The 20,775-nt window shown below is 49.0% G+C and overlaps 8 protein-coding genes across 8 annotated transcripts; 4 read left to right on the top strand and 4 right to left on the bottom strand.

Annotated features, from left to right (window-relative positions):
* Positions 1 to 183: 183 nt before the first annotated feature.
* On the bottom strand, positions 184 to 1,704 carry N7487_001602 (Zn(II)2Cys6 transcription factor domain-containing protein; the record flags this gene model as incomplete). The annotated part of the gene is made up of 3 exons (XM_056869350.1): positions 1,639 to 1,704; positions 926 to 1,585; positions 184 to 870 (listed from the first exon to the last, which is right to left on the bottom strand). Exons 1-3 carry the CDS (start codon positions 1,693 to 1,695, stop codon positions 184 to 186), a joined length of 1,404 nt encoding a protein of 467 aa, XP_056734134.1. The 5' UTR covers positions 1,696 to 1,704.
* Positions 1,705 to 2,127: 423 nt separating this feature from the next.
* N7487_001603 (uncharacterized protein) lies at positions 2,128 to 3,246 on the top strand (the record flags this gene model as incomplete). The annotated part of the gene is made up of 2 exons (XM_056869351.1): positions 2,128 to 2,249; positions 2,301 to 3,246. 2 exons carry the CDS (start codon positions 2,128 to 2,130, stop codon positions 3,244 to 3,246), a joined length of 1,068 nt encoding a protein of 355 aa, XP_056734135.1.
* Positions 3,247 to 3,696: 450 nt separating this feature from the next.
* N7487_001604 (NAD(P)/FAD-dependent oxidoreductase) lies at positions 3,697 to 5,044 on the bottom strand (the record flags this gene model as incomplete). Its single annotated transcript, XM_056869352.1, has 2 exons — positions 3,697 to 3,889; positions 3,954 to 5,044. 2 exons carry the CDS (start codon positions 5,042 to 5,044, stop codon positions 3,697 to 3,699), a joined length of 1,284 nt encoding a protein of 427 aa, XP_056734136.1.
* Positions 5,045 to 5,216: 172 nt separating this feature from the next.
* Positions 5,217 to 7,568, bottom strand: N7487_001605 (Zn(II)2Cys6 transcription factor; the record flags this gene model as incomplete). The annotated part of the gene is made up of 7 exons (XM_056869353.1): positions 5,217 to 5,708; positions 5,763 to 6,652; positions 6,732 to 7,021; positions 7,076 to 7,165; positions 7,217 to 7,272; positions 7,321 to 7,447; positions 7,507 to 7,568. 7 exons carry the CDS (start codon positions 7,566 to 7,568, stop codon positions 5,217 to 5,219), a joined length of 2,007 nt encoding a protein of 668 aa, XP_056734137.1.
* A 738-nt stretch (positions 7,569 to 8,306) lies between these two features.
* On the top strand, positions 8,307 to 8,809 carry N7487_001606 (SNARE domain- containing protein; the record flags this gene model as incomplete). Its single annotated transcript, XM_056869354.1, has 3 exons — positions 8,307 to 8,332; positions 8,420 to 8,528; positions 8,651 to 8,809. 3 exons carry the CDS (start codon positions 8,307 to 8,309, stop codon positions 8,807 to 8,809), a joined length of 294 nt encoding a protein of 97 aa, XP_056734138.1.
* A 4,793-nt stretch (positions 8,810 to 13,602) lies between these two features.
* On the top strand, positions 13,603 to 15,692 carry N7487_001607 (arrestin family protein; the record flags this gene model as incomplete). Its single annotated transcript, XM_056869355.1, has 5 exons — positions 13,603 to 13,692; positions 13,746 to 13,889; positions 13,946 to 14,264; positions 14,326 to 14,751; positions 14,808 to 15,692. Exons 1-5 carry the CDS (start codon positions 13,631 to 13,633, stop codon positions 15,690 to 15,692), a joined length of 1,836 nt encoding a protein of 611 aa, XP_056734139.1. The 5' UTR covers positions 13,603 to 13,630.
* A 1,402-nt stretch (positions 15,693 to 17,094) lies between these two features.
* Positions 17,095 to 18,770, top strand: N7487_001608 (PH domain protein; the record flags this gene model as incomplete). The annotated part of the gene is made up of 3 exons (XM_056869356.1): positions 17,095 to 17,220; positions 17,283 to 17,408; positions 17,466 to 18,770. 3 exons carry the CDS (start codon positions 17,095 to 17,097, stop codon positions 18,768 to 18,770), a joined length of 1,557 nt encoding a protein of 518 aa, XP_056734140.1.
* Positions 18,771 to 19,194: 424 nt separating this feature from the next.
* N7487_001609 (uncharacterized protein) lies at positions 19,195 to 20,363 on the bottom strand (the record flags this gene model as incomplete). The annotated part of the gene is made up of 2 exons (XM_056869357.1): positions 19,195 to 19,813; positions 19,870 to 20,363. 2 exons carry the CDS (start codon positions 20,361 to 20,363, stop codon positions 19,195 to 19,197), a joined length of 1,113 nt encoding a protein of 370 aa, XP_056734141.1.
* Between the last annotated feature and the right edge of the window lie 412 nt (positions 20,364 to 20,775).

Consider the following 20,775-nt stretch of genomic DNA (forward strand, 5'->3'; position numbering starts at 1 on the left):
TAAATCTAATTAAAATTAAAGGAGGCTTGTAGATAAAGGATGAATGTGATTGCGGCTACACCATTGAGCTTGAATTGGTATTTTGTTATGTCCCTTCCACTCCTACTCATAACCATCCCTAATACTAGTACCCTAGAAGAAAGACAATGATTGTAATTAGGTATCTTGCATAGCTCTATATTCTCAGGGGCTAAAAATTACATTGACATGAGCAGTCCTTCCGAGCCATAAGTTCTCGCTCGCCCGTTCCAGCTCTCGGGGTATATTCACACAAGTATGGTTCAAAAAATCACCGTGGTAGTCAATCAATGCGACTTCTACCATAGACCGCAGTTGGGGGTCTGAAGTAGCGGCCCATGCTGCTGACAGACACATTATCACGTATCCTGCTCCAACTGGTCTGTACACATTGGACTTTTGGGCATGTACTAGAATATCTCCAACAAGAGATCTCGATTCAACCCTGCAGGTATAGTCACCGGGATCCAGTGCCTGAAGGATACAATTGAAGAATGTTGTGATCCCAAGACCAATTCCATGGGTGCGGAGATAATGTGCTCGCAATATCCGGGCCATGAACGCTTGTGGCATAGTATCCAGCTCCGATGTTTCAAAGGCGACTGTTCGTGCTTTCAATTCGCCCAGGAGCAATTTGCACTTTTCGTATATTGGTCTGACTTCCATCGCCAAGAGTGTTAAATCTTCGCCGTCGCGTATAGCTTGTTTGCCCCGTTTCATTATGACCGGGGCTCGCGCTAGACATCGCAGAATCTGACCATCGGGTTGGTCTTGATCAAAGTCACTCTTGGCTAAGGCATCCCACTCCTCGGAGCTCAAATCGATAGCATCGTTGTATAAACCCTCGAATAACTTGGGGTGTGGTCAGCTTGGGTCAGGAAAGTAGTAGGACTTGTGGATGATTTACCAGACTTCCCCTTAAAGAGAGGAACAATTTACGCTCAAAATCATCGCGTGGTCCAAAGTTCCTTCGTGCGTGTAGAATGCTGGCAGCCCCCTGCGCGTGTCCTGACATCATTTGCCCATTATTTCCGATAAATGTTTGGCAGACTAAAAGTATCATCACGGCACATAGTGTACTGGAAGCACTTGCTTGGAGCGGGTTATCTAAATAAACTCGTAGGGTCTTTAGCGCACATGAATACTTCGCTAGTGCTTCAGTCGAAACTGGTTGGCGGGTGCAGAAGCCTGCGTGGGCAGTGGTAACCGCGTCAACTGCACGGTCGAGTGCTTCGTTACTGCCGAGTCGTCGGGGTATATCTTCCAGAAAGAGACCGAAAGACCACCACATATTGTATCGGAGGTCCGTGGATCGTTTTATGGCGCCGACAAACGAATTCATCAACAATGTCATACTATTGCAGGGATATGTCCGGGGTAATTCAACAGAATATTTTTCTTCTTCCGTTGATCTCGATCTCGATCTCGGAGCGAGAATCATCTGACCGCTTTGATTTGATTTGGGGGAAAATTGTTGTTGTTTAAACTTGAATCGTTGCTGACCAGACCCCACACAGCTCACTTTCAGACGAAGACATCGTCCACATGCAGGTTGTTTTTCATCGCACTTAACATCGTATTAAAAAAGGGCTCTGTGCGCCACGTCTTTATTGCACGTACCTTTTTCTTCTGCTTGCGGCATGCGTCACAGGCCCGACCTGTTGGGACACCCGGCATGGCGGGGGAGCTGAGTGTGGGGAGCGGAGTGTGGATCTTAAAACGGACACTGCAAGTCTTCGGGGGCGTTTCTATCTAGTGAGGAGTACGCCGTGGAAGGCTATGAAATCACAATATATTGCACTAAAAAAGGGATCAGGACGAAAAACAGCCCCAAACCATCGGTTTGAGGTTAGTTGGCTGTGCAGTCTAACCACTTTGGGTCAAATGTACCGCTCCCCAAGGCTGAGTTGGGCGTTGCTGATTGGCTAATTTCATTAAGTATCCATGGATATCCCGCCCACGAGTCCACAAGTGGAACATCAATGGGGCTGAATTCCAGCACAGCTCGATCTAACCCGATATAGACCTATCTGGCGCTTCATGGTCTGTATTTAAACATGCAATCACCCAGCATCCCCATATTCAATTCGCAATTAATTAGACTCCATCATGACCTCAAATAACTCGGATGCAGAGGTGAATCTCTACTTGTACAATCCAAGTCATATACTGCCAGCTGTCTTTGCCGCCTTGGTTGGCACGTCTCTATTTCTGCATATTTACCAAAACTAGTAAGTGTTGAACATTTTGAGAAGACACCATGCTTGCTCTAACACCTTCAGCCGCTATCGATTCTGGCGTGTGACCTTCTTCATCTGCTGGGGTGGAACCCTATTCACCGCGGGCTGGATTCTTCGCTGCATATCGAGTTACCATCCAGCAAACTTAAACCTCTACATCGCATCAACAGTCTTCATCTATGTCGGCCCACCAGTTTACTCAGCCGCCGCATATAACCTCGTCGGACGCCTCATGAACTACTTGCCAATGCACGCGGTCCTCAACCCCAACCGTGTCCTCATCTTCTTCGTCTATGTCGGCGCAGCCGTAGAAGCAATTACAGTGGCTGGAGCAGCGAAGAATGCCTCAGCTGGCCCTGACCTAGATAAGTATAAGGCCGGTGGGACTCTCGTCGCTGCGGGACTTGTTCTCCAAGCAGTGGTTGAATGTGTTGTGATCGGGGTCGTTGCAACCGTCCACGCCCGCTGCTCTCGAGCTCGGATGCTGTCGCCAAATGTCCGTATGATCTGCATTACACTTTACGGGACATCGACTCTTGTCTTGCTGCGATGTATCTTCCGTGCTGTCGAAGCATTCGAGATGTTTGGTAATCTCGGCTGTCGGGAGAACTGCGGGCCTATTCTCAGCAATGAATGGTATCTATATGCATTTGAGCTGGGCCCGATGCTTCTGTTCACTTGGTGGATTAACTTGATGCATCCTGGCCGGCATTTACCTCGCCAGAAGCTACGCTATCTGTGTCCTGATGGTCGCACGGAGCGAATGGGTCCCGGCTGGATTGACCGCCGCTCTCAGTGGGAGACTTTTGCAGACCCGTTGGATTTGAAGGGGATGTTGAAAGGTGCGCCTTCCCATGAGAAGTATTGGCTCCGACAGGATGAATGGCCTGTGTGCAAGGATGGTAGCTTTGCCATGGGGACTGCTACCAACACGCGGGCTGCAAATAGGGATGAAAATGACCTAGCTCCATTTGGTCCTCAGGTTTGAGGAATGCATGCGGAACATAGTAATTTGATGCCTAAATTTGATTTCTAGATCGCCTTTTTTTTGCGATGCTTTTCTTTCTTCCAGCAGGTGAATGACTGCTGAAATGTCCATATAGACTTGGAACTAATCCCCATTGCACTAGAAGAATTTACATTTATTATTGAGACATACCCAATTGTGCCTCGGCCCCGAAGAGACTAATTCCAGGGTTTCCTTGCAAGCTTACCTGACCGAAGCTGTTGCGTAGTTAGGGCCGGGAAGGCGCGTCAAGTGCATTAGGAACAATGGCTAGAGTCTAGGCGGTCTGTCTATCACGTCGGGTGAGGCGTATTTTATATTGGGGGTTTGTTCAGGCATCACGCAGATGACATTTCATGTGAAATAGTAAAATAGTGAGTGATAAATACATTGGATAATCATATATCATCGTAACATCGTCCTATTTCGTATTCACAGCTTGGCTTGTTCAAGCGGGCTCAGTTTCCTCAGTGGGGGGCCTCCTCTGCTTCCATCGCCTGCCATGGGTCCCTTTGAGTCACCCTGGGGCGGGTTCATTCTCCACTTTTGACGCAAAGCTTCGGGTGCTTTGTTCTCAAAGCAGTCCGCGATATATTGGCCCAGGATAGGGAGGAATTTGAATCCACTAAAGCCAGGTTGGTTAGTATGAAGCCATCTTGTGCAGATTGGGAATTTAGATCAACACTTACTGTCCTGCGCCACCAGTAGCCATGAACAATCCCTGGATGGTTGGGTGGTGGTCGATAATGAAATCACCATTGGGGGTATCCGTGTACCAACACAGTCGACGGTTCATCCAAGGACGATCCCCCAGCTTGGGGAAGAATTGACGCAACCCCTGTCGCAGCGACTCATCCGCATCGTCAGGCAAATATCCAGTGGCCGCATTGCTGCTTTCGAACTTCGGCGACGAGAGCGACTTCTGAACACCGTCCACATTGACAGTGATATCGGTTGCATACCCGTAACCATGGCGTGCTAGCTTGAGAACATGTGTGTCCGGTGTGGGCGGGAATGAGAAGACGCCGGAGCTCATGTTGATCATAACTGGGATTTTTCTCATCTCGAGGGCCTCCTCCTCGGTCAACTGAATGAAGCCAACAGGCTGGCCAGAGGAAGATGCCGCATGACCCATGTTTAAGAGACGGTTAGTCCACGCTCCGGTGCTTAAGATCACCTGTGAAGCAAGCAATACCTGCCCTCCAACAAGGTTGACACCAACAACACGGGAGCCCTCCCGGCGGAGGGAAATAACAGTACCGCGAGGTCCGGCAAAGATAGAAACACCCGCCACGGTACACTTGGAAGCAAGCTTTTGGATGCTCCCTGCGGCATCAGCCCAGCCACCTTTCGGATTGTGATATCCATTCATGCCAGAAAAGTTGGCTTGAACGCTAGGGTAGAGTTTGCGGATTTCCATGGCGTCGTCAAGATCGTCTAATTTGCCACCTGCCGCCCGAATCACAGCCTTGGACTTCTCCATGTATGCGTTCTTAGGCGTTTCCGAGAACAAGGCGAATCCTGATTCGAAGTATTGATCTTTGTACTCAGTGGTCCATCCATTGTATGCTTCTCGGGCCATTTGGGAGTAGATTGGATCCGCATAGTCGGCGCGAATAATGCGCGAGATATCAACACTGCTTCCATCTGCTGATGGTGGTACAAATCGATCGACAACAGTGATATCTGTATATCCGCGCTTGTTAAGTTCAAGAGCGGTCGAAAGACCAAAGACGCCGGCGCCCACGATCAGGATTGAGTCTGTCTTAGCTGTGGTCATTTTGAGCGACAGACTGATAGCCAGAGGAGTGTTTTTAAACTGGAATCGGTTGAATGTTTTCTCAAGATTAGAAAAGTGTGGGGGTGTAGGTAAGGAAGGCCGGTTCAGTACCGTCTTGGCGGTCGGAAAGCCGGATCCGGGCCGTGTTCCCCGGATGAGATTGAAAATAGCCTCACGGTGGGTTAACGTTTAGCCAATCCTCGAACGCCCTCCCATAATCCTGAAGCTGTAGTAATAACGTATCACTCCCGCTAAACTCCATATTGGCGTCCGCCGGAAGTCCTGAAAAGTCCATCCTCGGTGAATTCTGACTTTGCGCTTGTATGGGGTCCTCAGTTTGCTCCGGTGGATAGGTGACACACTCCGGGGCCACTGTCTTGTGGCCTGAGATTCCAGCGGATCCAATCAAAGCAAAATCACGGTCAGTGATAGCGCCAGCGGAAGGGTCCCCGGAGCATCCAACACTGTCTTTGGCAAGCTCCAGGCCGAAGATGTCGCTAGCAGGATCCGATATGTTACTTGCATGGGCATATACTAAGATTTTCCACAATAGCTGCAGGTTCACAGACCACTTCTGACGAGGGTTTGTTCCCCCTGGCGCGATGTTGCCTGTAGTGAGGCCTCCGGAGGAAACGCTGTCCCGGAGTTGTTGCAATTGTCGGACCTAGAGCCTACATCAGAACCAATGAACCAGAGCAACAGCTTGATGGAGACTAACCTGGCGATCGATATGAGGCCATCGATGACTCATGTTCCGTAGGAATCTAAGACATTTCTCAAATCCCGTTTGCGCCTTTCTGTTAAAAGTTTCATCCTCAACAAAACTATGTTGAAGATAGATCGTAGCGACAATTGCCACGCATTGCCCTATGATCGGATCAGATACCTCGAAGTTCTTTGCCTCGATAAGCTCGAGGAAATGAACAACCCAGCCCGAGTGGAAGGTCAACTGCTCGAAAGAATTGCGGAGGAATGATTGGGGCATTGTCCTCCGGAAGTTCCGAAGTCGCATAGATAAAAGGAAGGGATGGTTTACTAAACAAGGCACCGCATGCCAGACTAACTGGAAGAATAACCACGGGCTCCAATAGTCGCGATGAGCCTGGAGTTCGGCGGGAGGATGATCTTGGAAGCGACTTGCATGAAGTCGGAACCTCAGCGGCATGAGACTCTCGTGCTCACAGTGTCGAAAATTGATCATGGTGTAATCAGAGTTTGGGGACCACGGGGGATGAGCGTCAATGCCGACATGGCTGGCGGCATAATTACTTGCCATCGCCCACAGTTCGCTTGTGTAAACACTGGTGCCATTGATTCCAATGTCTAGCTTGGAGTCACCGCTGTTACCTCGGGAAATGTCTTTATTGAACATCATGGCTCCCAATGGCGACGTGATTTCACCTGCCTCTGCGAGTAAGTCCAAGGTATCTCCAGGTGGATGTAGGGAACCCTGGAGATTCTTAAGCATGACCAGGCTTACGTAGCAAAGCTTGCGCTCATCACGTTCGGTTTCCAAGTTGCCTATAGACTCTAGGCCATTTATTCTGAGATTTCTCATCAAATATGTGGCAAGTGTGGTATAAGACCCTGCACGAATGACATGGCCCGCTGGACAGATGAAACGAAACATTAGTAATAAGTGTAAGGACGTAGGCTAGGACTGGTTTACCTGTAAATTCCAGCATACTTAGAAGACAAAGAGTCTGAATTGTAGATAGCTCCACAGTCCCGGACGCCAAACGCATCATGACCATCTGACAGGCCCTGTCTGTTTTTCGCTTAATTTCTAGTTGTATGTCCTGGTCAATGACTCCTGGTCTTTTGAAGCGGACCCCAAGGGCTTCAATTGCAAGTAGAAGCTCGGGGTCCCGCTTTCCCAGGGAGGCCAGAGAAGACCTGTTGGGGAATAACATAAGGGGCTGCGCGTTACAAAAGGTTAGGTAAAGGTCAGCATTTGGGACCCCAGATGATCCGGATCTGTTTCATTCGTCAATAAAGATCTCCTGTAATTAAATCCCACACTTGACTCACATGGACGAGCTCTCCGTTGGCAGAAATTCTGGTATCCGAGGGTTATTCTCGGGGACAACCGGCAAAGAGAGGTGATTTGGGGCAGGTCGCCTAGGACCTCAATTAGCCAAATAGAACACAATATAGAATATTACAACACACGTAATGTATTCCATCAATTGTTCTAGCTTGCCTTCAATACCAGAAATGCGTTGTTCCTATTCCACGTCAGAATCCGCTCGGGTCAAGGCATCATTCATACTTACCATCAACTTCTGAGAGTGGCCGAAGCTTTCTTCCCCATTCTCTGTTCCTGCATACACACATTGTTGACCTAGTCGCTCGCAGTACGAGCAAATCGGTTTCTCGCCTGGGCAACGGGACTTCTTCCGGCTGGAGCAATGTTAGCTCAAATTGGCTCCCAGCTTGGGACACTCAAACTTCAAGCTCACCGACATGGCTCGCAAGCTTGACGGGCTCGTTTGAATGGCCTTTCATCTTCAGTCGATGCCATTTTGCATATCTTGTCACCACGACAAGTGGTGATCTGAGCTGTTCTACGTGGGTAGAACGTCGATCCAAGGCGGGGAACGGGTGTGGGTCCGAAAAATATAGGTCAAGTACACCTTCCCCAGCTTATCTTCTATATTTTTCTATCTATCCCAATAGGCCCTAGGTGTAGATCGAATAACAGGAATAACAATCGAGAACACAAGCAGAATCCAGTGGATGACGCAAGGGTTTAAGTTGGGAAATGTTCAGGCCCAGTTTCATACTATCAGAAGGTGTCAAACTTGAACATCTATTCTCTCTTCATCCAAAGCCTTATCGTAGGTATCAGCATAGCTCGTTCAATTGCAAATAGCAATTCAAAAGCTTTATCATGAGCAATCTGCTCATCAGGAATTTCCGTGACGAAGTGAGTGGGCCTGTGGTGTAGATGATGCGCCTATATACACGGCGTGCTATGCATAGCCCTAAAGTGTACCTTTGACCTGAGTGATAGTAGACTCTGTTCAACTCCACCTTTTCAAAGATCTCACGAAAATGCAAAGTGGTAAATTTCCACATAGTGAAGATCGACGATCATGTGATCTGCCACTGAGCTGACGTCGGCTCCGATTCCCCAGGCTTTTGGCCACTCACCTCCGCCTCCTCACTCATTTCTGTGACAATCTTTTGATCCCTGCGGGCTTTGCATCGCTCCTAACAAAGATCCGGAAATATCGAGGGAAATTTGGAAATATCCAAAATGAGTGACGCCTACGAACGCGAGCAGTACGTCCCCCTTTCTCCACATTGTCCCATCGGGTGCCTCTACGAAAGGAATCATGTTTCGATTGGAACGCTAATCTTTTGAAACAGGCAGAATAATGCGCTCCTCAATTCCCTCTCCTCGAAGGTCTCAGCTCTACGCTCCGTGACGATCGATATCCATGACAATGCGCGGGATCAGGACACTCTCGACCATACGGTATGTCCTAAACAATTATTCACAGACCGATAATGATCCAGGACGTTTGCTTGTCACTTGGAGATACTTATAACTGGCGCCTCGATCGTGTTAACTTGCGACTGACAATCCTACCTTCTTAGAGCGATGTATTCTCCTCCTTCTCAACAAACCTCAAAGGCAGCGCCACTCGACTCACGCGGATGGCGAAGCAAGGCGATTCCGTGGCTGTGCTGAAGATTGCAGGCATGTGCATTGCCGCTGGCATCGCCCTCTATATCATTCTTGGGTGGATCTTCTGAGGGACTTCTTACGTCCTTTCAACCTGCTGCTTTGTCGACGCCCTTCTCCCTCCGTCCGCCTCAATATTCGATACCCTTGCTGGACCGAGACTCGTATCGAACATTCATGATCTGATCCTATCATGTTATTTCATGGTTCTGGGTTGTCTTAGTTCTATGGACCGCATTTGTGCTTCGCTTAATCGTAATACGGCGTGGCACGTTGATTTGCAGGTGGCCCGAGATTTCCCCGTTGTTCTCGATATACTCGGTGTGCTGTCTTTGGGCTGTGTCTGTTATAGACATCGATGTCCTAGACCATCGGCTATACGACTCCTACCGCCTCCTCCGACCTACTTCGGTTGTCCCTTGACCGCTAGGCTCTCTTGATTGACGTCTTCATGATTTTCAAATCGGCCCAAGTGGGTCTGGTATCTTGTTTGGAACAGGATGGTTCCAAACATCATTGCGACTTGAAATTTCTGCTTCTTCCCATTTTCCATGTTATCAATATTGTGATCACTGAACATAATACATACTTGGCCCACTAAATATATTCATCCATGCCCCAGTATCCACTCGTTGCGTAATTGAAGTACACAATGGATCTGGTGGATGGCAGTCAATGGTATTTAATGGCGCTCGTCGGTTCCTTCCATACCTAGGCAATTCTACTGACATCACCACCAAGTGGTCCATTCCCCGGACATGATATATTTAGATCAACGCCTGGAATCTTTACCCCAACAAACTCTAATGGTCGATCGTCGGTTTAAGCTCATCAGGGTGATGGGTGGCCAAAAACTTTAACCCAAAACGGAAACCAGGTGGTATGGACACAATGAAAGTCCAATTCAGACTTTTTTCTCTCCGCTTTTTCTCGTCATGACTCTTAAAATCAGATGTAGGAGTTGACTGACTGGGAAAACTCATTTATTACACTGAGCACTTATTCCGTTGTGTCGTGTGACACATTTCCACGTGTCGATATTACAACGCCGTTTTCGGCAAATATGGCTTGCAATGCCAACCTAAGTTTGGTGTAACCAATCTCATTGAAAAATACCAAGCTTTCAGCTTCCCCACAATCCATCAAGGCTACATTCCTCATTGGATCTCATTGGCTCCGTGACCACGATCCGATACAGACCTCGGGAGTGTACCATGTCATCAAGCACAGAGTACTGCGCGTTACATGTATCAAGATCCGATACGGCACAAACAGACGCTATAACACCACCCCTCTACAGCTGTCAGCCCATTCATCCAGATCGGGCAGAGGGGTAGGCCCACAGTGGACGACAACAAGAACACTATCGTATGATCTGCACGGAGTATAACAAGCAGCGCTTCCATGTGTCCGGCCTGCATATATATGCTCGGTACCGAGGTAGCTTTACGATTCTAGATTCCAAACTGGTCGCTGCATAAATGTACCGTTGAGTTCCGACAACCGAGGCTCCACACCCATGACGGCATTCAAAATCTGCCGATCGAAATGGAAAGTTGTAAAGCTAAGCAGCCGGGATGTGCCTAGCTAGGCAAGGGTCTCGCTAGCTTCGATCAGCCCTGTGAGTAGTTGTGATATAGTCGATTATATGGAATTGACCGGGTGTTCTTGGGTGGTTTTTGAGCAGTTTTTTTCCAGAGTTGATTTGCAATTGCAAATGTTTTGTCTTTTTAGATGTGATGGATGTTCCGAGTATAAGAGTATTGAAAATGCCTTGGCTCTTTCTGATTGTTGACATTGATGAAGTCCGAGATGTACGGAGTATTGTGTATGATTTACAACATGGCAGACCAGATCTAGACCACGGGAAAACCCGAACCAAAAAACCCCCGATATAAGACCCTGTCAAAGCATGTGGACTGATTCCGGCATGCAATTGGCCCGAGGTCCTCAGTGCAAAAATTCTTTTCCGTCCATCTTAGCAGTCGATCCACGCGATCTCTGTTTAGTTCCCGCTCTAACGGAGTAAATATTGCAAGCTCCCCCCTGGCGATCACCGGAAAATGCCATATCCTGTATTCGGCAGAAGAACTACCGAAGGATTTACGGCACTGCTACGCTTGGATAGCAATAATTGTCTGTGCCAACCATCTGTTTATTAGGGTTTTTTAATAACTGTGCTTTTTTCAACGTGTTGGTTCTTTCAATTCTATTTGGTGGAGCAGATCTTTTGCGATATTTGGATATAGCGATTATTATTGGTACGTGAAGACGCAAAGACCCTGTGCTTCTTATCTGACCGTCTGGAAAAAAAAATATTAACCGAACTGATAAGCTGCGCTCCAGGGCTGAATGAGGCGTTGAGGGATGTTTAGTGATTGGCTATATTTGCTCCTTGACATTTGAAAATGGAGCATGGCTTGATGCAATGTACATTTATGTTTCAAGCGTGTTTTATATGCAGTCTGCATGTTGTACAGTGCGTTCAGCGGTGTAACACGGCTAATAGTTTGATACTAAAAACGCAAGATGAGTCAATCACGATGACGACATGTCTTCAATTATTACACGATCGCTATTATTGTCTATTATTGTACGTTATCTACGGAGTACATGGACACACGCGTAAACAAAGAAAGTGTCCACATTATTGGCTTTTTTCCGGCATGATGCAATCCGGGTGGACATGAAGTTCTGGAACTCACCGAGAATTTCATAGTGGAGAGTCTGCAAAAGTTCACCGTCGATGATCTGCTCGGAGTGGGGCCGAATATCCTTGAAAATTTGTTTGTAGATAGCTTTGACCCTGGTCTGTGTTCGTGCTTTTGGTGCTTTTTAGATTTTGGCTGTCGTGATTGAGTGACAGAGATAGTGGCTTGCCTGCAGGGTTCAGACTCTTAGGATTCTAGACTCGAACCAAAAAGGCAGCTCAGGTGTAAGCTCCCAAGGTTGACTACGGACTAGATTAAAATCAAAAGATTAGATTAGTGCGGGTCATCATAGGAATGGATATTCTTGCCCAGGCGCACTGTCAAAAGAATTAAAAAAATACCAAAAAAATACCAAACCAAGTTTCAGCCTAAAATATCACACCGAGAAGCCCAGTATATAGAAAAAAAAAACAAGGCGATTAACTGCACAGACACTCGGGTTGCCTACTAAATCGGCACCCATTCGGGATTCCGATCCGATGAAGCGGAAATGCCCGAGTTCCATTCGAGGCATCCCGACTGGGCCCGTGGTCGGCATTCACCATCATCGGGAGCAAGCCGAGAGCTGGCTTTCACTGCACTGTATACAAATTGCCCGAAGCAAGTCCGCAAAAGTGGGCCACACAAGGCAAAAAAAAAGGCATAATACGTCTGTGTGTTGTTTTTGCCCGAGACCTTATCTTTGTTTGGTTTCACCCAAGGTTAGGCGAAATGCCTCGCAATATCTCTGACCCGCTTTGAACCTATCACGACGCCACGGGTATTGACAGCTCGGTGGGGGGTCTGGTTATCAGAGGTGGTTCCCGCTCTTACCGCAATGCTCATCAGGGACTTGAGTGATGTAAGTGTTGGGTTACTGTAGGCGGTTAGATCGCGGATATTTCCGAATGTTCCCGGTGAGATTAAGATGGGCTAAGCTTGCCAAATTAAAGTCAAACGCGATCTCATGCATTAATATGTACGGTTGGGATTTTCAGGCACGGCGCTTGCAGGAAGATATGGTCCCATTTGAGAGTTGCATTTGTCAGTGTGTTTGGGCAATACCTAGGTAGTTTCTTATTAGCGTCAACGGGCGGCAGTTGGATAATAGATTGAAATAACCCGAGGGTCCAAGCCCCAAGGCATCTTTTTTATTTTGAGTGGCGCGATCCAGAGCCTGGTAGGTGTCTAACATTATATGTGCCGCGACTGGTTGAAGGCACACCGATGGAGCATACTTAGGCTTGGTACGGAGTACGGAGCATAGATCTCCTGTTTATCATCCAAGTGGGGTCTAATTTGACACCAAGTTCTGAAGTATGAAATAGATCATTTCATGTGGTGTAACTGCAGAGGCATATGTACGTTGACGTTGTGTGATTCTCAGAGATCTTAAAAAGCATGCGGGAAGGGCGATCCCGAGGTATGTGCAACATTGCATGGCGTGATGACCAAAAAATGGGTAAATGGACCTCGGTCTTCGTGAGCTGAGAGGTTTTGTATTCATGTATGTTATATTAATCCAATTTTAATCTGCATGCAGAATGCCCTGCATTTAATGGCAAAGAGACCAAATAGTGATCTAACAGTACGCGTATGTTGTACTCCGTATACTCCGTACCCTACAAGGCGTAGTACATATGTAGGTACATAATGTATGTATGTACTAGAGGTCTGACATTCATATTTCATATGATAGCGCTGACGTAAAATAACAGGCACTCCAGGGCTCATTTTGATGTGATTAACCGGCTAAGACGGTTCTAAGGTTCTTCAGAAATCTCTCAAAAATCCTTTATAATCTCACTGATTCCCCTAATTATTGTAAAGTATTACTTTTCTCTTCATTCTATGCCAAGCTCTCTTGAACCTATTTCCGTTGGAGATTAGTCATTTCACATCTTGCCACCAGGAATAATAAGAAATACAGAAATACAGGGAAAAAAAGAAAAAGGAAAAAGGAAAAAGAAAAAAGAAAAAAAAGAAAAGCGCCGGAAACGGCAGGCAACTCCACTGGGGACCCAAGAGTCGGACCAGGCGTATCTGGCCATGTTCCGGTAGATCAGCGATAGTGAAAAAACGGAAAAAATACCGGTACACTTCAGTTTTTTTGATCTTTTGATCTTTTGATCTCTTGACTCTTCTCTTCCTCTTCATATTTTTATTCCCCTTGCCATCTCTCCATTGCTGGCAAATTCCAACATGGCTCTCAGCTTCTTTAGTGGCGGCGGGAGCGCCAGCAGCGCCAAGTACTTTGATATTAGGTGAGTGCGGGACACCTGCAGCACATGCGAATTGCATATCTGACTTCATCCAGGTTGAATGATGAGTATATCGTGTTTCGTGGTGGTGAACATGAGGCCGCCAGTGCCCATCTGCGGGGCACTCTGATCCTCTGTTTGTCCGAGCCGCTTACCATTAAACACATCCGACTCCAGCTGACGGGCATGTCCCGCGTGTGGTATGTGTCGCATTTCCTAAATCCAAAGAAACACCACTAACAAGCGCTTTTCACAGCTGGCACCTTCCCTCCAGTGCATCCGCCGGTGGCCGTAAGTCATGGCGTGAACGGGTGTTCTACGAGAAAGCTTGGACATTCCGCGACCCAGGCAAAGGAAAAACCGAGGTTCTCCCTGCAGGCAACTATGAGTACCCCTTTGATGTGATCCTTGAGGGCTCCATGCCCGAGAGTGTCGAAGGTCTGGCCGAGACGTGGGTGATGTACCGCTTCAAGGCCGAGATCGGGCGCAAGTACGTCAAGGACATTACTGCGCGCAAACCGCTCAGGATCATTCGCACTCTGGATCCCAGCGCTCTAGAGCTATCACATGCAATGGTAAGTGGTTATCGGCTTAACTGACCTCATGGACTCTTTTTTTTACTGACAAATCTCCCAGTCCGTGGACAATATCTGGCCCAACAAGATTGAATACTCCATCAGTACTCCGACGAAAGCCATCGTCTTTGGAACCGCCATCACTGTCGATTTCAAATTGATTCCCCTTCTCAAGGGTCTTCGTATCGGTCAAATTACCTCACAGCTGATCGAAACCCACGATCTTACCCTCAATCCTGAAGACCCCGACTCCATTCGCAACACATACAAGATCACACGGACGATCTTGACCGACGAGCACGAGTTGGACGAGGACAACATTGAGATCATCGACGAATCGGCGGAAGGATACCAATGCACGCGCGTTCTAGACATGCCCCAGACCTTGACCCGTTGTCTGCAGGATACAGACACCAAGGGAATCAAAGTCCGCCACAAGTTGAAGTTCCGTATTCAGCTGCACAACCCCGACGGCCACATCAGCGAGGTTAGTCATAGTAGAACCACTAACGAATCTTCTGTCAGGCTAACACCAAAATACAGCTCCGTGCTACACTTCCAGTTTCGATCTTCATCTCACCACACCTTGCCATCGATGACAACAATAACCTTACCGGCCAAACCCCTCAGTCTACCCGGATCGCCGTCGATGAGTTTGCGCATCAAGCGCCTCCCCTTTATGGCGAGCACACCTTCGATCAGCTGTATAGCGAGCTGGATCCCAGCGGTTATCGCACACCAGGTCCCGGCAGTGGTCCGGGCACGCCATTCACTCCTCTCAGTCGCAACATCTCGTCAGAAAACCTCGCCTCTATGAACGCCCTGACCAACACCGATATTTCGGCTTCGGCACTGCATCATCGTCTCATCAACCTGAACGCAAGTCCGCGCCACCATCCCGTCAATACCGGTACATCCGCTCCGAGCGAGGGACTACACGGGCTGCACGGATCCCAATCCCCAACAGATGGATACAACATTCATCGCCAATTGGGTGTTTCTAATGACTACTTCGGAGCGATTTCCGGATCAAACTCACACAGCCATGGCAGTCCAGAACTCTCCCGTCGACCATCCGATGAAGTGGAGCCTGAAGTCCTTCCCTCGGGAATGGCAACTCCCTTCCACCCTCAGTACGACGAGGTGGAAACCCTCAGCCGGGTTCCCAGTTATTCCACTGCAGTGCGCTGCGCCGTGCGTCCGCGTGACTCTGGTCTCCCTGATTACAACGCCGTGATCGCTAGCAGCCTTCCCACGCTGTCGGTTCCACAGTCCCCCCAGCAGGCTTATATTCGCAGCGGCCGTGCAAGCGGGGCTGCCACTCCCCTAGAGGTGCCTACCCGCTCCGGCTACTTCAATTCTCACGGCACCAATGCTGATGATGAGGAACGCAGACTTAGACTTGTGCAAGCTCGCGCCAGAGCATGAGATATGGTCACGATCCTTGGATCCACGCATGATCTTCCGCTTTCGATATTCACCAAAAGTTCTCCTACCGGTGCTGGACACTGAGACCCCCGCGAACCGCCATACCCTTCAACCCTTCTTCGACCATTTTTCTCTCCATTTTTTTCTTTCCTCTCCCCCATCTCCATTTCTACGAACGATCATGGTCCCCAGCATTAACTACCGTTGTCGAGCCTTAGTCTCGATCAATCTGGAACTTCTCACGCAGCATTGTTCTGAATCTTTCTACCGTTCACTAGCGGCAACTCCCCACCTCTTTTTATTTCCATTTCCCTTTTTCTCAATCATTTCCCCCTCCGGCGTTCAATCATAGACAAGGGATATTTTCATAGATGGTCACGGGTGTTTTGATTTTCCTACTTTTCTTTTACCTCACGAATGGGATCCGATATCAACGAGCTGCATGACATTACCATATGCCCATCAGCACGAATCACGCATACGAGCCTTTGACGCATGTACTTAATTATTTTTTGTTAGATCAAATTCTTCTCTTCAATGCTCAACAGATTTGACTCAATGATATCATGGCCCAATTAGGAAATTAGCTGTCGATCCCATTAGGTAATCGATGAATCAGTCTAGTGGACCATGTCCGGGCCCAGGCGGCCTCGGAGCACTCTACTTCTTCCGGTGTCAATAGCATTGTTCGCTTTCAATAGATGCAACATTGGAGGTTCCATTGGCACATGGCCGGTTCCGAATACCATTGATCCATACATTTTAAATTGTTCCTGGACTCTACTAGTAGTACGAAGGTTTCATTAGAGTTGAAAGGTATAGTTACTATGTTAATGGTAGTAACCTACAACCTTGAGTATATATTGTAGAGCCAAGAGATTATTACATTTTCGATTAACCCGACATAATAAGGTTGGAAATAACCTGAATGTTGGGTAGATAATCAAGCGGCAAGCCACAGCATGTACTGAGGTCCAACAGGAGTTACAAAGTGGCTTGGTCCGATGAGCGAGAACGAGGGGCACAGTGACCTCATTGGGTCTGTCGATCGGTTAAGAACACATTCTCGCCTCGATCTTTCTCCACCTAACGATACTCTTGGAATATCCTACATCGTGCAAACTGCTAGTCGAATAACTCTGGTAAATCTGCTCGTCCTCAATTATGGATCTCTGCTAACTAGTCCGGCCATAGACTAGCGCTCCCCCACCATCGGCATCGGTCTTAACACAGCCACCGATGCTAACATCCCCCCAAATTATTCATTTTAAGCCACACCATCACTCTTCAGCCCTGGTTTTGGCGAGGAGAATATAATTTCGCCTTCAATTGTTCATTGTTGATACCTTGAATTGGATCACGGACTCACCGATCTACCTTACCCCGCGCTTTCTCCGCTACCATGTCCACTCCAGTGAGCCCCGCGGATGTGAAGCTGCCCCAGCGGTCTGGTACCGTGAGCAGCGCCTTCACTCGTCGTACTTCCATGAGTGATGATGAGGCTATCCCCGACACCGATAGTAGTGAGGTCTGTATCTGTGATATCGAAGAAAAAGGAGTACCTTGAACTGATGGTGTGTTTGTTTCCAGACTACCAATCTCCTGCTTGAGCGTCTCCGAGCCTGGAAGCATATGTGCGGATATCTAGAGGATTATTTCTCTGCTACTGCCAAAGTGCAAAAGTCCCAGTCCAAGGATTATGAGAAGATCTTGAAGGTCGGTGTTTATTCCGCTGGGGTAGTGGTAACCGGAATTGACAAAGAATGGAAATAGGCCGTGAACGAACCCCTCAAGGAAGGCCACCACTTCAGCTCTAGTGAGGGTGGCGTGGCTGGTATGTTCGAAAACCTCCGCAACAACACCCAGGGCATGGTTACTATGTACATGGATGGCGAAAAGAACCTAAAGAACGCCATTCTCCCCACCCTCGAGCGTCTCCACAAAGAGATCAAGAACAAATCAAAGGAGCTGAGCACTGGAGCCACCAAGGGCGCCAAAGCCGTCGAAAAGGCCCGCGGCCTAACCCAGAAGCACATTGAGCTTCTCGGCCAGAACGCCGCTACCTACGACGCCGCCGCCTCCGGCAAGATCGAGCAACACCACGATCCCTACCTCCTCAAGCGCGGTATCAACCACCGTCTAAACAACCAAGTAAACGAGGAGAACAACCACCGCCAGGATATCCTCGCCGTGCAGAACTCTTTCCAGCAGTTCGAAGCACACGTCCTGCAGACCATCCAAGGCACCATGGAGCAATTCCACCAGCACATGGGCGGCCAACTCGAGCGCCAGCGAGCCATGTACGCCGACATCCTCGGTACCGCCCAGCGCATTCCACCAGACTTCGAATGGATCAACTTCTGCGTGCGCAACGACGCAGCCCTGGTAAACCCAGACTCGCCCCCACGCTCCTTCTCCAGCATCACCTTCCCGAACATGGATCACCGCTCCACCCAACCGCTCATCGAGGGATCCCTGGAGCGTCGCTCGCGCGCCATGATCAAGGGCTACTCCACCGGCTACTACGTTGTCACACCGGCACGCTATCTGCATGAGTTCAAGGACAACGGCGACTTCCGTCGCGACCCTGCCCCGGAACTCTCGTTGTACCTCCCTGACTGCGTCGTCGGCGCCATCGACGGCGTGAAGTTCAACGTAAAGGGCAAGGACGTCTCCAGCGGTAAAATCGGTAACGCTTTCCACACAAACACCGAACTCAGCTTCAAGGCCCACACCCCCAATGACGCAGAGAAATGGTGGTCCGTTATCAAGGAAGCTACCCGCGCCCCAGCACTGGCTGCTGCTGCGACGACCCTCGCTTCTCCCACCGCCACCTCCCCCGCTGCTACCTCGCCTGCTGGCTCTGCGAGCCCTTCCCGCAGCGTATCCGGCCAGGCCCAGCCGCCCACCTACGCCGAGAAGGAGATGGAGAAGACACAGGCTTCTCAGGCTACTGCTGCATCCCCTGTTGCGGCTAGTCCTGCTGCTACTACCCCGACTGCGGGAATTAGTCGTACGGCTAGCACGGCTAGCCACTTCCACACCTCACCCGGTGGTTCCGCTGTGGACAAGTCGTGAGATGATGGGGTGATTTTCCCTCGTTCTCGTTTAGGATATATATTTTTAAGCTTTTTATGGTTTTTTGGTTTTTTGGACTTGCATTACCCACTCACATACTTCAATGTTGAATAACGCAATGTGCATTTCATTCGTTGGCTAGGGTGTAGTGTTTCATTCAGCCATTAGGAGAGTGAAGTATACCTATCTATACCTTGGTCAACCAGAGATATACATCTTAATGAATTTCTTTTCACAATCAAAATGCAAGAATCAGATATAAACGCTAACTGGATCGAAGATCCTGTGAACTATCAAATACACAAAATGGGTAGAGTTGTGTCGTCGAATCATACCATAGCCTATGCTGGAAGATACACATGGCATAGGGTATGGGGCTAGCTAGGTAATCCCAGCATACATCCATACATTTTCATTTCCAATATCAGAAATCCTCGGGACTTTCCAGATCATGCAGTTTCTCCCCGAGGAATCGTCCCAGCGCGGCACATTTAGATTCCAATGCAAGCAAGACAGCCGGCGAGGCGGAGAGGTTTAAGCTAGCCAGACGCGCAAGATCGGCGCTGCGGTCGATCTCAAATTGCGGGTCTCCATGGCCGTTATGAGGGTTCGAAGAAGCAGGCGCGGCAGCTAGTGTGCGAGAGATATCACCCTGTGAACCCTCTGGTGTGGACGTTCCATTATTAACATCAAGGATGCCGTTATCGGCGAGAGAGTCGGCATTGGTGGCGCCATTCAGTTCCGGCGCGTCTCGGCTGGATGGGCCGACCGCAGCCACGAGGACTTTATCCGCGATTCGGGTTACCACTGCGACGGAGTCGTCGAGTTCGAAGACGATTGAGCCTACGTCGCCTAGAGACATCGATTTGGCGGTCACGTAGGATGAGGGGTGGCTGGCTGGGTTGACGCCCGTTAGATTCCCGCTTGAGGCTGTCTTGGCGTAGCATGTGTAGGCGGCACCGTAGGTTGCACTGAGGTTGCGTAGTTGACGTGAGGAGAGGGAGGAGCCGTGGGCGAAGACGGCGCCGTTTGTTGCGAAGACACTGTAAAGAGATGCGGTCATTAGGTGTTTTTCGCGATGGAAGCGCGGCGGGCATACATGATCGTTGTGATCTCTGGCGGGGACAGATTATCTTCCAAGAGGTCGCTTAGCGCCTCTGCGTCCAGCATCTTGATATCTGGGAGACCGGGGATCATGGTGTCGGTGTTTGTGTTTGCGTTTGTTTCGGTGTCGCTTTCTTGGCCTGCCGAAGGCGTGTATTCCTCCACCTGGATCTCGGGTTCCTCCTGTAATGATATGCAATCTGTCACCACAATGCAATCTTTCGGTGGCGTCCACGAGCAGTCCTCCGGGAAAAAGAAACAGTTGTCGCAATAGTCCTCGTCGTCGTGATCGTATTCGATTGGCTCGTCGGAGTAGTCTAGTAGGTTCTGAGCACACTTTGTCTCGCAGCGGGCCCAGTAAGGCAGGAAGGTTGGTTCGATTGGAGGTGGGGAGCTAGGTATGGATATAGTTGTTGAGGAGCAATCGGATATCGAGTCAGAGAAGTCGGGAACTGGAGGAGGTTCGGGTTCAGCCATTTTCACACCCATAGATACAGACTCGATAGGTAGAGATTATGATGTGGCGTTTGTTTATTCCCCACAAAAGGAAAACCGAGAAATAAGGGCACGAGGGAAGATAATATTCTCACAACAGGGGCTTGGCTAGGTAGATGACAGGGAATGAGGGGAACACGCAGCGGTTCGGAACCGTTGACTCAATGCGCTGCTCTGGATCAACCTGAAATTCGCGATAATTCCAATCACGTCCGGTGGTACACAGGAAGAAGCCAGGAAAACAGCGCTTTATGAGGCCCGGTACGACCAGCATGTCATGAGATGTGTGCGGCGGCTCCGCAATGGGAGCACCCCGATCGGGCAAATAGGACGAAGCGTGCACATGAGCAGAGACTTGATTGGGAGAGGGAGAGGGGGAGGATATGTGGGAAAGCGAGAGCTAAGC

This window comes from Penicillium crustosum, assembly GCF_028827405.1.
Source record: "Penicillium crustosum strain IBT 35664 chromosome Unknown utg000001l_segment0_segment0, whole genome shotgun sequence".
Lineage (NCBI taxonomy): Eukaryota > Fungi > Ascomycota > Eurotiomycetes > Eurotiales > Aspergillaceae > Penicillium > Penicillium crustosum.